General features: G+C 45.3%; 1 protein-coding gene across 1 annotated transcript in view; it reads left to right on the forward strand.

The window, feature by feature from the left end:
- The window catches only part of LOC144762324 (uncharacterized), a 70,014-nt gene extending 54,907 nt beyond the window's left edge, over positions 1 to 15,107 (forward strand). The window contains exons 5-6 of the mRNA XM_078647490.1: positions 14,463 to 14,529; positions 15,084 to 15,107. Coding sequence (XP_078503616.1) covers positions 14,463 to 14,529; positions 15,084 to 15,107 — 91 coding nt within the window. The remainder of the gene's footprint in view (positions 1 to 14,462; positions 14,530 to 15,083) is intronic.
- The last annotated feature ends 2,030 nt before the right edge of the window (positions 15,108 to 17,137 follow it).

Consider the following 17,137-nt stretch of genomic DNA (forward strand, 5'->3'; position numbering starts at 1 on the left):
CAAGAGCGGATGCTAAATGGGTCAAAGAAAAGGAGAAGAGCGTCAAAGGGGAACTTGAAGCAAACAGATGGCAGACTGAGTCATTACCTTCAGGTACGGATGAATGGTGGTCAGTTTGGGAACGGAGGAATGGGCAGAAGGAGCAACTGGTGAGAAGGTCGGCAGGGGTAGGTGATGGTGATGTTACTGCAAAAAAAGATAATAATTAACAAAAAGGCATCGTGTAAAAGTGAAAGTAATACACATAATGATAATAAAAGGCGGTGGTCAGATAGGTTCTCAGAGTCGGATAAACACAGTAGGGATTCAAATGAAGCCAAACATAAAAAGTTGCTTTATATGGGCTTAGCAATGCCATTAGGGTCTCATTTGACTGAGAAGACAAAGAATAGAATATGGAGGCACAAATACGTAGACATATTTAAACTCTTACACGTATGCAAGCTAAAGAAGGGTCGAAAGAGGAAGAGTGGGAGCTTACGAGGTGGCCGAGAGTGCTGATCAATATGGAGAACTGGATGTCAGCCTTTCTTATTTATGCCAGCATTTATTGTGAGAAGCATGAGGACAGGGCGATAGTGCTGCTAAAATACATGGATATAATTAGGAAGGCCCAAATGCACTTCGGTGGTTTCGCTTGGCTCAGCTACAATGAGGAGTGGAGGGCACGGGTGAGCTTGAATCCAGACAAACATTGGGGGGAAGTTGACTCTGAGCTGTGAATGCAGTGGATGTCATCCACTCAGTCAACGGCATCTACACATACAGCTAGCGGACTTCCAGTCACGTATCGCCCTTTCAGCTGAAGCCTGCTCCACAGGAGACGGGCTATGTCCCGAAACCAGCAGGAACTGATGTTGGGGCGTGCTGGAATTACAATAAGGCCTACTGTTCAAGGCACCCATGTAAATTCAAACATGAGTGGCCGAAATGTGGGGGTAGACACCCCACTACCCAGTATTTCACACTGGTCAACCTATCAGAGCAGTGGAGGGGCACTCAAGGGAGGGGACAGCAGGGTCACCCTGGGACAAAAGGCAACTACTCCCATTAGGTTGGAAGCTTTGAGGCCCTCGCTGGCGATGTATCCACAAAGGTAAGAAGCATTGTGGCTAGAATGGGGCTTTAGGGAGGGTTTTCGAATTGGGTATCAAGGTCCTAATAGGCAGAGATGGGCTGGCAATTTGCGGTCAGCCAAAGAATTCCCACAAGTAGTTGCACAGAAATTGAAGGAGGAAGTGAGGGAGGGGAGAATAGCAGGTCCATGTGCATTTAGGCCTATAGCAGATTTGACAGTATCCCCCCTGGGGGTGGTACCAAAGAAAGCTGAAGGGCGGTTCCGGCTCATTCACCACTTGTCATGGCCAGAGGGTGAGTCAGTGAATGACTACATCACAGAGGTGGATTCCAAGGTTTTGTATGCGTCAGTGGATGATGCAATGGCCCTAGTGAGGAGCTGTGGGTGGGGTCGAAATTGGCAAAGTGTGACTTCAAGTCAGCATTCCGGTTACTTCCCATACATGCAGAAGATTTTCAATTGTTGGGCATGCAATTTGATGGATGCATTTATGTGGACAAGGTTTTGCCAATGGGCTGTGCACTTTTTGAGGTTTTTAGCACTTTCTTGCAGTGGGTTTTTACTCGATTCAGTAACCACAGGCAGGTGTCGCACTATTTGGACGATTTCCTATTTGTAGGTAGGCAGAACTTAGGTACGTGCCGGTCGGCACTGCAACATTTTCAGCAAAAAGCTCATGCTTTTGGAGTGCCTTTGGCACCTAAAGAAACAGAAAGCCCCAAGGCAGTGTTGACATTTTTGGGAATTGAGTTGGACTCAGTTGCGATGATGGCAAGGTTACCTCAGGCCAAGGTGAATGAGATGCAAGCTTTTCTGCTAGAAGTGATAGGTGAATGGAAGTTCGAGATGTGGAAAGTGCAGATACTTCTGGGATATTGCATGCAGAGTGGAGTGAGCATGGCGAACATTTTGTCGCCAACTGGGCATGGCCATGTCTGGGGTGACTCTGCCGCACCATAGGGTCAAGATTTCTATGGCAGTCAGGGCAGACCAATGTGTAAGGAGGACCTTTTTAATGGGGTGCCCATGAAGTTTTTGGATGACAATGCAGTTTGGAAAATCCAGATTTTTTCTGATGGGGAGGGTGCACATGGATTTGGGTTTTTCTGGGATGGTTGTTGGTTTGCTGAGAGTTGGCCGGATCACTGGGTGCATCAAGCGCGCAGCATCACCTTTTTGGAATTCTTCCCTTTGATTGTGGCACTACATTTGTGGGGAGGTGAGCTGGCAAACAGATTGGTACTGTTCTGTCTGTGGTTGACCTGGTTCACAGACAGAAGGCTAGTGATCTGAGAGTGCTGAAGTTGCTGTGTTGTTTCCTGCTGAGGTGTCTGCTTTTGAATATTGTGCTCAGAGCTCGTCATGTCCCGGGTGCACAGAATGACATTGTGGATGTATTTAAAGAACCGTTTATACCCACTTACTGGGTCTCGGTGGCGGGGCAACCGCCCAAGTCTTCCATACCCTACTTATATGGAAAAAGGAGACACAGGAGCCTTCGTCTGCAGGAGGAACCAAGTTTTATTCTACTAGCCCGGGCTATGGAACAGAGTCCCAAGCTTGTCGGAGACAAGACAGAGGAGGCTGCTGCTTCACTCCGCAGCTTACATGCCTTATATACACATTTCCCACCTTAAGAAACCAGTTTGGATGAGGGCCTGGCGCCCCGAGTCAGAATGCAGTTGCGTCATTCTTTGTTCAGGCAGGATGGTGCTGCAACAGATGGTACAAAAGATTACGGACAGGTCTTGCAAAACGGGATATGTACGTGAGATAACAGACAGATCTTGAACAGCAGCATTTGATAAAGAAACAAATTCGGTGACGGTGGTGTCACCAAGTCTTGCGAAACAGGGTGGGTGTGTGCAGGAGTTCAGTCCGAGGGTGGTGAGGCCAATTCTTTGTTCCCTTTTTCAAAATTGGCTTAACCACAAGGAGCAGGAAGGGCAGGGTGGTCATGACAGTTACAGTTTCATCAGACATCTTTATAAACGACCAGGAGGGTCCTGCTGGGCTGCACTTCAGTATTATTAGTTTACACTCTACGTCAGAGAGTGATACCCTGGAGCACCGTACAACTTAAAACAACCAACTCTCAACCACAGTAGTGCGCCTGGTTAACCCCACTGTTTATGTTCAATTCTTCTGACCCCCACTGGGCGGCACACAAGACACACCATCAAAATGCAATATGAAGAAATATTCAATATGACCGACACCAGAGCTGATACTTTTGCATATAGTGATGAAGAAGTTTCAAGGATCTATGCACTCATCAATGAAGACATTACCGAACTCGTCACAAATCGAACAAAGGAACAAAACATAAGACAATTATTCTATCTCTCCAAAAAAGAGATTAATCAACGCCTGCATGCGAGTACTATGATTAAATACCACAAGGCACAAAGGATCCCGAGAGGGCTTAGGATACCATTAAAGCCCTCATTGTGTAAAAATGTGCAGAAATTTAAGGACCGATGGTTCGTGATTTTGAATAAATGTTCCCTGGATTTAATCCTTTTAATCATTGAAGAGCTGTCCAATATTTTGGAGGAACTTGCTAAAGATATTATCAAGGTGAAAACAGAATTAGAAAGTAGCTTTACACCGGAGGAACTCACAAAAATCTAGGATGATATTAATTCTCAACTCTCAAAACACACAGCAAAAGTCAGTGAACGCAAGATACGTAAACTAAGGAGAGATACCATTGATTACAAAATGGGAGAGGTTTACACATGGGCGGAAATTTATAAAAAACGGCGCCAAAATAAGCCTTACACAGTGAACACCGACACGTAATCTTCTGAAGGTGACACAAGCAACCAACAGAGAAGAACAGGACGCTATCCCCCACAGAGACCCACGACTAACACTGCTGTATCCCAGACGAGTACAGAGACACCATCAAAATCAACAGTCTTTTTTAGAGGTAGGCCACGAAAGACAGGAAGACCCAGGAGGGGTAAAAGAAAAAACCAAGAAACCACCTCAAATGCGCACAGTCACGGCCAAGAAGGACAAACCGAAGACAGTAAGATAAACGACAATCTCGTCATTAACATTTCTGACTTTCACCTTAGTCAAACACAAATTAAGATCTAACAAAAGGGTACATCATTTGTTCCAACGTCTAATACTAACAAACTCGAACTTGATATTTCCTTCTTTAAGTTAATGAGAAAATTACGGTCACAAACTTTTTTCTCTAACATCGTACAAAAATCCATTGATACAGAAGAAGATCAACTTAAAGGTTTACGTACCAACAGTCCCTATATGGCACCAGCATCTCATAAAAGCTTGGATACATTTGAGACTTTGGTTAGAAACAACATATCTAAATTGAATTGCAAGATGAAACCGAAACAGAAAAACTACACCAACAAAGAATTGGGCACTCTCAAGGCTATATCCCTAAACAGGGACATAACATGTGTTAAAGCGGACAAAGGAGGTGCCATCGTTATTTTGAATACTACCTACTACAATGCACAGGCATCCCTTCACCTCTCGGATCAATACACATACTTGAAATTAGAAGCCAACCCCACAATCCATTTCATGGAAATATTGGGTACTATCCTACAAAAGGCTTTTGACAACAGGATTATCAATGACAAGACTAGAAAATATCTTCTACAACAATATCCGAAAAGCCCCAAGTTTTTCTTGGTTCCAAAATTCACAAAAACCTCGAGACACCTCCTTGCAGACCTATAGTTTCCACTTCAGGAAGCATCCATGAACCTGTGGGCAAATTCCTAGATAAGTACCTACAACCGATCGTTATGTCTAGGCAGACATACATCAAAGACACCACGGACTTTTTGAACAAGCTTAATGACATCACCCTTGAAGATTACGACACCACACTTTTGTGTACAGTGGATGTTACTTCATTGCACACCTCTATCCCTCGTTCAATGGGTATTGAAGCCATCGAACATTGCTTGTTAAGAACAGATCTTTAGGAAGGCTTTAATATTTTCCTAATGAAACTCTTGCAATTTACGCTATTTCATAGCTATTTCACATGGAACAATGAGTGGTATCAACAAAAAACTGGTACATCGATTGGAAACTCCGCAGCTCCGGCCTATGCGAATATTTTTATGAGCAGATTTGAGGAAGAAAACATACTCAATAAACCCACTTGGAAGAATCATCTAAAAATGTTCGTAAGATTTATCGACAACATTTTCATGCTGTGGCAAGGCTCAAAAGAATCTTTAGAAACGGAGCTAATTAAACTCAACGGTATAGATTCCCATATACAATTCACTCATGAAATCCAAGGAGAATCCATCATGTTTTTGGACGTCAAAATCATAAAAACACAGTCAGGTTTTCAAACTGATTTATTCCGGAAAAGTACTGACAGAAACAATATGTTACACTACACAAGCTTTCATCCACAGCCACTTAAAGATCACTTACCGTACAGTCAACTCATGAGAGCCAAGAGGATAGTCTCGGACCCTGAAACCTCATTAAGGCAATTACAGAACATGGCATTAAGATTTCAAGAACGTGGTTACCCGAATCATACTCTCGAGCAGGCCAAACAACGCTGTGCAGGCAAGACACAAACTGAATTACTGTCGACTCGACAACCTACCATCAAGGAATCAATTACAGTAGTTTCCAAATATTCCACCGTCAGTAAGACATACAAAAGTATCATTAAAAAACATTGGGAGATCCTTAGAATAGAACAGGATTTTAACCACATTTTTGACGCAGACCCTATCTTTGCCTACACCAGAGCGAAGAATATCGGAGAACTCATCAAACATTCTGATCATAAGACTATTCAATACAAAGGAACCCTTGCATGCTGGAATTGCAATCATTGTCACAGCATCATTAAAGGTACCACCATTAATCATCCCATGAAGGGACACAAGATCAAGATCAGAGCTACAGCCACACGTGACACCTCCAATGTGGTGTACATGTTAAAATAGCCTTGTGGAATAATTTACGTAGGGCAGACTGAGAGAAAGATAAAGATCAGACTTAATGAACATAAATCAAACATCAGAACTACGCAACTGAAATCGACTGTAGTACAACACTTCATTGAAGCAGGACATAATATCAGTCAAATGCGATATTGCATTCTCGAGAACGTGAATAAAGTCGAAGGCAAAGACAATCATATCGCACTTTTGCAAAGAGAAAACGACTGGATTTCTACCCTGGCCAGCATGAGACCACACAGCCTCAATGACCGTATAGAATACAGCTGCTATCTATGACATTCATCCGATCCTTTGTTCGCATAGCGGCGACCAGTATTAACTTATGATTCAATGAATATATGTAATTTTCTGTTGCAGGCCATATTTAGATCAATTAGTCACTTCAGAGCGTTTATATTTATTTGACATGTCCCCCACACAGATCTATGTTCCGCCTCAGACTTTGTATGTAGGCGGGATATATTTTTTCCAGAATTTGTTTCACACCACAGTATCTTTATTGACTACTTTGAGTCACCACATTGATTTCACACACCCTTACTATTCATTATTTCACCACTGAACATCCCTGTCAGAACTAGTATCCTTTCAGCATTTTTCACACCGATGGGTTTAATCCATTTTCGCCGAGGTATTGAGTGCGGCGTTGCTTAGCAACTCGCCAGGCTCCATTACGTAAAAACCACTTCCGAGGTCGTGCCCTTCACTTCCGGTTCTAGGACGGAGTGAAGGAGCAGAAAACGCTGCGGTAAGCCCGTTTTACATACTACCGGCTTCGTCCGTTTTCACCTTTGTGTTGAACGATTTTAGGGCATATTAACACACCCCCGTTGGGATTTAATCAGCCTGTTACGCACGTTACCGGATCAACATGCGGGTTTAATTAAGGAGCACGCGATTTTTTCGCCCGCGTTCCGTAACTTGAACTCCCATTTGGGCGTATTTTTGTAAATTTCACCCACTTGCAACATGCGGGTTATGCATGCTCTGCCGTTTACACTTTGTTTTTCACAATGAAAACGAGTCCTCTATTTAATGCATGTATTTGGTTTCCTCACACACCATTAATCAACAAACAGGTTAGACACTAGACCTTAATAAGTGCATGCACATTTATGATACTGACTCACGAACAGCACCGTATTCCATTATTCATAGCCATGACATTGTTTTTTTTACTATAACACATTGAGCTCATCACACATTGTTCGTTATACTGAGTGCATTGTAATTTCCTTTGTTGCAGAATTATCCCCGGAAGAATGCAATCACATTGCCGAAATGCATTGGGAATGTGAAACTGTTTAAAAACTTTGTATGGATGAACCGACATACATAAACCCATAAATCTTATGATGTTAACGAGATGAATTAAAAACAAAGATTTTCATCATAGAGACTATGTTCTTATATTATTGATCACTTTGAAGAAATCTTCCTGGTTGAAGGACAGTCAACGGAGCCCGGGGGACACATTCCACATCAGTGGGAGTGCAGCCCTTCAGTACTGTTACAGATATTACCACGTGTCTCCTCCACTATGCCCTTGTCCATCAATTCAGATATTATTGTTGAAAGGGCCGCTTCTCCTTCCGCGGGCAGTCGATACTGCCGAAGGCGGGGAAGGATTGCGCCGGGCTGAATACGTACCATATGAGGGGGTATATTGAGACAACCGACATCAGTGTCTGATGATGCCTAGATGGAGGAAGGTAAAGACTGCAACTCTGGTGGGAGGGGACCGGACAGATACATGTAGGAGGCTACAGTGGAGGAAATTGTTAGGGATACACCTTGGGGACTACATGATATGGTTGCATACAGAGCTTTCAATAAATCCAGGCCTATAAGTTTTCACTGCAACCTGTAGTGAGGAGCAAGGGAGTGTCAACAAGTGCCGGGCCAATATCGAGAGGGAGGGGTTCAGAGACAGGGCTGGTCACGGGTGTTCCTGCAAAACCCACGGAGACATTTATGTTGCCAGAAAGGGGTGCCTCCGGGAATGACAGACGTGCAATAGAAGATCTGGTGGCCCCAGTATCCAGAAGAAAATTCTGATCGTTCCCCACAACTGACATTTGAACATACGGCCCCTTTGATCCACTGGAACTTGCACTCTAGTAATACCCCTTTCCTGGCTGTCCTATGCTTGATAGAATCCTGTCTCATCAACTTCGTCATAATCATCATTGTAATAAGTGCGTGTTGCTTCGTATCCATCAAACCTATTGGCTGGGCGTTGCCAGACAGGGGTGTCATCCCTGGACTTATGCTCTTTGTCCTGCAGACGGGGCGGGCCATGGTCCCTAGTTGGCCTCCCCTCTCTAGGTGCACGAGGCCGAGTCTTCCCTGTTCGGATGTTTTCAGCTAATACGGGACACTCATCTATCCAATGGCCATACCCTTTACAATAAGCACACTGATCTGTTTGGAGGGCTCCCGTGCGTTGAGGGCTGAGGGGATAGACTAGCGAGCCCTCGGAGGGGGTTGGGGCTGTGGTCTGAAATTCCTGCGGGCATCGGGACCTCGGGGAGGGTAAGCCTGCTGCAGAAGTACCTTAGCCTTAAGATCCCTAGCCTTCTTACTTTCCTTCTCTCTATCTTCATTCTCCCTATTCTCGTGATACTGTGCCATAGCCAAGATACCAGTCATAGTCTGGGCAGACCATGTACTCTCAACTTTCTTGAGCCTGGCGGAAATCTCAGGAAGCAAGTTGCTGACAAACGTATCGACAAATACTGGGCTGGTGCCTGGGATCCGGGGGTCCAAGCCACTATGTCCCTTGTATTCTGTTTCAAAACGGGTAAAGAAGTCAGCCACACTTTCATCTTTTTGCTGCCTACAGGTATTTATCTTATCCCAGTTAATGACGGTTTCTGGCAAAAATGTTTTCATAAGCGTTATTATTTTACCGGGCAAAGTCAGGATAGCAGCTTCTGGCTTAGTCCCTCCTGCCCTTGCGTCTTCCATAGCTTCCAGATTAGTCCATTTACCTCCCAGCTCTACTTAATGGTCAGTATGTCGAATTTTATCCCAAATTTCAGTAGGAACGACCGTCCCAAAGATGTCATCAAGAATAAGTGTACCAGCAGATATTATTTGGCCTAATTCTTTGTAAAAGGCAGCCAGATTTTTTCAAGGATCTGGTAACTGCCCTTTCAACTGCATTACCTCTGACCGTTTCCAAGGGACATGAACCCATAGCCTATATGCCACTGGGCTTCAACAGGCCCTCTGCCATTATTTTGGGCATCGGTGAGTGCATTAACAAAGACGGAGGCCGCCTCTCTCATTGGCATAGCTGTCTCTAGAGGGGGTTTGGGGAAGGCGGTCATATCACGGTAAGCTATCAAAGCAGACATAGCGCCAAACACTCCCTCTCCCTGCACATCGCCTCTTTTTATTTGTGACCTGAGGTCCACTAATCCGGCGGGTGTCTGAAAAAACGAATTATCGAATCTCTGCATAACCAAGGTACACATGTATTAAGCCCAGGTGGTCTGTTCCATAATCGTTCACTGGGAAAAGGTGGACCATATTTCTTTAAATGGATAAATATTCCCGCTATTTATCCAACACTCACACTGTTGCTTGTGCAGGTCATCTTCCCGAAGGGACGAAAAGCTGACTGCAGAGCGCAAGGAAGCCAGTCGGGGGGAATTCAATAATATATATAAATCCTGCTTAACCGTAGACCACGGGGAAGAAGGGAAGGGGCAGGCAGGGGTAAAGCTGCAGGGATTGGGTGGATGAGGACTCATGGTCATTCCCATGGCGAGGACAGGGCTTGTGTGCGCAGTCGGTGTCATAGGCGTCAAATTAGGGGGGGGTTGGTGTGACGTGGGAACAGTAGGAGGGGCAGGAGTGTGCAGCACAGGGTACATGGGGCATAAGCAGGAAGATTTTCCAACACGGTATCAAGCAAGGAATCACTCTCTTCTACTCCTTCCATAAAGTCTTTTCCTTTCTCTTCACGGGCCGGGTAGCACTTCTGCACCCGCGGCTTATGTTCCCTATCAGCTATCTCTACAGATTTTCCGTTCGGTCCTGTAAGTGCTCCCTAGCATGGTCAGCCATTGACATCCACTCCCGCTTCCTTTCTAGTGCCTTTTCCTTCTTTGCTCTCTGCTCAATTTCCTTCCTCAACAACCTTACCGACTCAAACATCAAGGGACGAATCTTCCGTTTAAATAGATGTTCCTCTACGTTTGCCAGAACTTGCCGGTCAAAAGACCCATAAGGCGGCCATTGTAATTCTGAGTCACTTTGTTTAGTGTATTCGGTTCAAAAAGGGGAAAACATTATAGCAGAAGGACCATGTTTAGTAAACATGGTGTGACCAGGGGTCCCCTCTGGAGGAAGCGGACAGGCCGCCTCCAGCTGGGAGTCCTGCGCACACATACAACAACATAATTTCTTAAACTTACTACTGGCCAGCATGTTTGTAAACAGATAACAGATAACAGCGGGTTTTAAAAAAGTCACCTCGCTGGCTTGGCTTTTGCAAAAGTCAATAACAGCAGAATCATACAGACTCGGTGGGTGATCAGCCCACCCTTACCTGACAGGGCTAGTTCTCTTCTGCAGATGTAGGGCTGTGTCCTATTCCAGAAATCACTTTCTTAGGGGACCCCAGCGAGGACGCGGTCATGTGGCCCAGACCGGGCCGGGAGGAACAGCGGGCGCATCATTTGGCTACGGACTGCAAGAAACCTCAGGTAGGGTACCTCTGTCGGAGTCTCTCTGTGCACCTCCTCACATCCACTGGCCTGACCTTCGTGCTCGTGGGGTTCCTATTCGGGCGCCATTTGAAGAACCGTTTATACCCACTTACTGGGTCTCGGTGGCGGGGGAACCACCCAAGTCTTCCATACCCTCCTTATATAGAAAAAGGAGAAACAGGAGCCTTCATCTGCAGGAAGAACCAAGTTTCATTCAAATAGTCTGGGCTATCGAACAGAGTCCCAAGCTCGTCTGAGACAAGACAGAGGAGGCTGCTGCTTCACTCCGCAGCTTACAGGCCTTATATACACATTTCCCACCTTAAGAAACCAGTTCGGATGGGAGCCTGGCGCCCCCGAGTCAGAATGCAGTTACGTCATTCTTTGTTCAGGCAGGACGGTGCTGCAACAGATGGTACAAAAGATTACAGACAGGTCTTGCAAAACAGGATATGTACGTGAGAGAACAGACAGATCTTGAACAGCAGGATATGTGAAAGAAACAAGTTCTGGGACGGTGGTGTTACCAAGTCTTTCGAAACAGGGTGGGTGTGTGCAGGAGTTTAGTCCGAGGGTGGTGAGGCCAATTCTTTGTTCCCTTTTTCGTAATTGGCTCACCCACAAGGAGCAGGAAGGGCAGGGTGGTCGTGACAGTTAGAGTTTCATCAGACATCAGCAGAAACGACCAGGAGGGTCGTGCAGAGGTGTTTGACACGAAATAGCAATGCAAAAATAATGGAGTCCTGACACAAAATAAATGCTGACAAGAAGGACACTTTTCCTCACATTATCACTTTCGCAGTAGCAGCGATTCCGATCACTGGTGCCTGGAGTGGACGCAGTCAAGATGCCGCTACCGGTCGAGATTTGGCAGCTGGGCGAATGAGGGTTATCAATTTGGTGAAGGAGCTTTAGCGTCATCCACAAGGAAGAACTGTAGACTGGCATGGGCTGATTTCTGGGCCTTTTAACCCCTTCAGTGCTAATGACAAGGGTAACTCGTCATGGAGTTTCCATTGATTTCAATGGAAAGTCAATGGAAGTGCATCATGTGCCTTAGCAGCCAAGTGGTTAAGCAAATGTGCCGCAGGGCTGGGATTGTGATCCTGAGGACATAAAGAGGAGAGGGTTGCGTTTTGTCCTTTTTTCCATTGGCAACGATCTGTCACCCATCACGATTGGGGGGAAGTTGTCTGGGATCTCTTTCTACGGCAAGCTGCATTGGGGGTTTGACCCTGCCGGGAATTAGATTTTCAGTTGAATTTTGAAAGGTTAGGGGAAACAGAGGGAAGGAAGAAGTTTGGCTCCAAGGGAGGCCATTACGTTCGATTTGTTGGGAGAGTTATTTGCAGTCCTTCTGGGGTGTTGTTATGACATTTTTGGGCTCTGCATGGTATGGGTGTTTTCCTGTGCTTTTCGAGTTTCTGAATTGTTGGGGTCGGCAAGGACACCGGGGTTACAGGTGGGTGATATACAACTAGACACAGGGCGTTTGGGGATATGGTTGAGTGTGGTGTGGCTGAATGAAGGAGGGTTGTCTTCAGTGTACCCCGGTTTGAGAGTGGGAAACCTTCAGGAGGAGGTCTGGTTGCAATTTTGAGAATATGTTTTGTCATCAGAATGGGAGGCCTATGGTGCCATCACAGTTATTGGCAGTGATGCAAATGGATCTTCGCCAGCTGGGTAGGGACGCAACGGCTTTCGGTACTCATTCCTTCAGAATAAGGGCAGCGACTGAAGCAGCTGGCCTGGTGTGGGGTTGGGACAGTATTCGGAGGATGGGTAGGTGGCGATCTCGCTGTTGTGAGCGTTACGTGAGGAAGCTGTCATAAGAAAGTTTTGTTACAGATTAGAGGGTTAACTGGGGAGGTGGTCATGAGGTGGGGGTGTAGGGAGCAGGGGGCTCAGGATAATGATGTTTTCTCTTTTAACGTAGGGTGTGTGAACGTTCAAGGGGCCAAGACGGTGACCTGAATCATGGGACATTCTCTGGTTCATTGGGCATCCAAATATGCGGACTAGCAAATATACGGCAGGAATCTGGGTCTGCACAGCAGCCGGCACGAGATGCTTTGGTCGGGAAAAAGCACAATGCGTTGGGGAAACTTGCTGCCCTGGTTGGTTAAGCTGGTACCGCAGAGAGGTTGCCCGGACATGCTGCTGATCCATTTGGGGAAAAATTATTTGGTCAGGTTATCCGGTTTGAATCTTTTACAACATATGCAGAGGGATCATGAGGCCATCAAGAGGAATTTTTCAGGAACTTGCATCATATGGACAGAGTTTGTGCCAAGTCGAATTTGGCGGGGACAATTTATCATGGGGCAATGGACAAGGCTTGCAGAGAATTAAATAGAGCGATGAGAGTATTTTGTGAAGGTCTGGGGATTGCAGTGTTCTCGCATGTGGGGATTTGCGAACAAGAGGGGTGCTTGTTTCGGGATGATGGAGTGCATTTGTCGAGAATGGGGAATGCTTATTATATGATAGAGTTGAGGGGCGCGGTGAGTCGTCTGTGGAATGAGAACATATTGTGTAAGCGAGATCAGCCTTGAGTGGATTGTAGGAGAAGTGGAAAGGGAACAAGGGGGCAGAAAAACACAGTTCTGAGTTTATTCAGGGTGGCGGAACTCTTGGGGGCTGAAAAGTCACATACGGGCTCTTACACCCTTTTTACTGATCCAAAAGCTTCCTCCTACTGCTTTGACCTAAAAAAAATAACAGATTAACATGTTCACATCTCGAATTCCATATTCCACTATACTAATTCACCACTAATCCTTGACGGCTGATAGCCAGAAACCGGTCCTTGGATGCTTGTTTCCAGTCCAGGGAAGGCATGGCTTGGCAGTTCGGGCTGGACTGTTGCCATGAGGCACAGGGTCAGAATGATTTGCATATAGCCATGTCTGAACTGGGGTGGCAGAGTGGGCTAAAGAACGTGATGGATTAAACCCAGATATTTTGACTGGGTGTGAGTGTTTGATTGGTTCAGATGCTCCGTCCATCACCACCCCCTTTTGTACCGTCAATGTAATATGTTGGCTTTACAAAGGTCTATAAATATACTGTTTGTCTGAATATTTAAAACTAAATATCTAGTGTTTTTCTGTTTAGTTTCAGAATTGAAGCAGGAGTAAATATGACAATAAAACTGGTCAAGAAGAGGCTGCATTATTGATGTCACTGATGTTTATACCTTGCTCTTGATGGAGCGAGGTTCAGAATAATATTTTGTTCTGACTCGCAAAGTTAATTTCCATAATAAAATAATCGTATTAATTGAGTTCGTTATGAAATGTACTAATCAACTTAGATTAAAATGCATACACGACACAAAGGACTAACATATGTGCTTTATGTTGCAACTGCAAGTATGTAAAAAATAATAGATTAACCTTGTCTATTGTCTTTGTCAGAATTAAATGCGGCCGTTTAACTAATGGCATGTGCCTATTTGTGTGTGCTTATGTTATGTCTTTTTGTCTTTATGTGGCAAAAGCTCGAGGAGGAATCCTGTGGCCTAAACGGAGAAAGTGAATATAAATGCTGCTTCATATGCTTCAGCTAGGTAACATAGATTAATGTGTTAATAATTAGCAAAGGGGGTGGGTAACAGAACGAATCTCAATTCTTTCATTAATTATTCTTTTGTGTTTGTTTGAATAATAGTTACCGAGAGAGAGGCTTAAGGCCTAGCGTTTTTAAAGATGGTGTTGTCGAGTCCTGTCCAGAGAAAGCAAGAGCCCTGCATGGAAACTTTTATCATGTTGAAAATATTTGCAAACTCAAATGAGAATTGTATTATACGTGCTCTTGGAAGGACTGAATCAAGGACGGAAACCGGCAAAGATTGCCAAGCTAAGGAAGTCAGAGTCTGTCATTTGCAAAATGTTTCTTTTTTGAGGCAGCTGCGTGACTTGTGAATAAGAGACAATGGACTCTAAGAAAAGTTTGATCTAGGCTTCGAGAAAGATGATGACACCTTATGAGCTGACATCAGTCGGCCAATGAAAACACGGGATGGCAGGAGAATATATATACTTCTAGTGAGATTAGCGAGGGGAAATAGGTATAAAAATTGCCCCCATGGGCAGGAAGGCGCTTCTCGCTTTCCGATTCCTGAAAGGCGTGACGTGCTGAAGGACTTGTTGGCGCACGTAAGAATAACTGACTTAATGACTATTTCTTTTTAGGTGAAGCGAGTTTTAGACAGGGAAAATAGAACTTTGGAGATGGAAACTGTTTATTTTACTTAAATCGTGCTAACTGATTTTACTTTGAATTTGCTAGACTAATGTGCTGATCCTCAATTAAAAGCTGCTAAATAAATGCTAATAAATAAAGAATTAATTAAAATGCTCTTTCTATGAATTAATGATTAATAAATAAGATTTTTGAAACGACAAGCTGGTCTTGTTTATTCATGGTCTTGTTACTATCAGTTGATCCATTTACCTTAGTTATAGAAAAGTAAATCACCACACGCACAAGTGAAGGTTATGAATAGATGTTTATTCCCGGAGCGCCGGGAGCTGAAGCTAGCCTGTTGCGGTCGGCGCCACTGAACAATATGGCCGCCTTCCGCTTACAGTCCCTTAGCTTCCTGTTCCGGGGATGGAACACTAGACCGCTACTACATATCTCCCCCCTTTATGCATTTACCAAACAGTGTAACAAAAAGTTCTTACTTCCAGTTCATATCATAGTCCTTGAACTTCTCCGGTACCTTTACTCTGCGTCCCACTCGGGTCTTCACACTCTCACCGTTTCCTTCTCCTTCCAATGCCTTCTCTGTCAGCTCTCTTATTCCGTCTCCATCTCTGTCCGTCACTTCCCTTTCTCTTTCTACCTTGCATCCGCTTCTCTCTCTCATTCTCGCTCCTTCTACTCCTTCTCCATCTGCCACCTGCTGCATTCCTTCTTCCACATTCTCTCCGTTCCTTCCGCTACGTTCACTTTCTCTTTCTTCGTCGACATGCTCTGCTCCTTCCGTAATCACTTCTTCCCACTTCAGGATCTTGCTGCACTTCGCCATTCTGTCCATCGACCATATCTTTCCGTCACTTAGCAGGGCTGATCGTCCGTAGGGCTCCACCACTTTCAAGGGTGGTGAAAACTTGCTTTCTCCTTTTCTCTTCAAGATGGCCAGCTTTACTCGAACCCAATCACCCTTTTCCAACACCGCTTCCTGAGTGTTCCGTCTCTTGTTGTAGTGAGCCGTGTATACCTCTTGCGCTCTTTCCAGATTTCTTCTGACCACGGCGGGTGACCACTTACTCTGCACCACCAATTTCCTCCATGCCGTGTTGTCCTTCGTGAAAGCCTCCCTTCCTCTTAAAACTTTGAATGGGCTGTATCCCGTGCTCCCTGGTGTGATGCGATACGCCCAAATCATCTTCTCCAATTCCTTTTCCCAGTCCAGACCATCATCTATGGCCGCTTGGATGGTGCCCATAATCACTCGATTGAAACGCTCCACCTGACCATTTCCCGCAGGGTGATAGATGGGTGTGTGTTTCACTTCAATGCCATTTCTGTCAGTAAAGGCAATCCACTTCGCCGAAGTGAATTGGGGCCCGTTGTCGCACGTGATTATTTTTGGGATTCCCTCCCTGACAAACGTGGCTCGTAAGAAACGAACCACAGCCTCCGTGTCAGCGTGCTCCATAATTTCCATCTCCGGCCACTTTGAATATTTGTCGATGATTACTACTGCATATTTCTGAGTTCCTGCTTTGTCGAGGACTGGACCCATAATGTCTACTGATATCATTTCCCACGGACCATCCGGTACCGGGAATCTCCCCAACGGCGGTCTCAGCATACTCTGTGATTTGTCTGCTTTTGCACATGACTCGCATTGTCGCACATGACGTTCCACTTGCATGTCGATGGCCGGCCACCAGTACGCTTGTCTGGCCAGGGCTTTTGTTTTCGTTATTCCCTGGTGCCCTTCATGTAGTAGGGACATCAGATGATCCAGAATGCCCTGTGGGGGAACCACCTTGTCACCTCGGAGTAGGAATACTGGGTTCTCCGCCAGTGACAGCTCGTCCCGGACCTCCCAGTATCTTTTCAGTTCTTCCTTCAGGTGTCTTTTCTCCGGCCATCCATGGACTACATACCCTTTTACTGTTTCCAAATCAGTGTCCTCCTTGTACGCTTTTTCCCATTCCTGAGCACTTATTACCTCTTCAGTGTCTTGGATGGTGGCCACCACATATCCTTCCCATTTCTGTCTCTCTCCGCTCTTTGCTTCATCCATGGCCGCTGCTCTACTCAGGAAGTCCGCAACTTTGTTCTGTGGACCCGGAATGTGTTCTACATCATAGACGAAGTCTAGC

Source organism: Lissotriton helveticus, chromosome 1_1 (genome assembly GCF_964261635.1).
Source record: "Lissotriton helveticus chromosome 1_1, aLisHel1.1, whole genome shotgun sequence".
In the NCBI taxonomy this organism is placed as follows: Eukaryota; Metazoa; Chordata; class Amphibia; order Caudata; family Salamandridae; genus Lissotriton; species Lissotriton helveticus.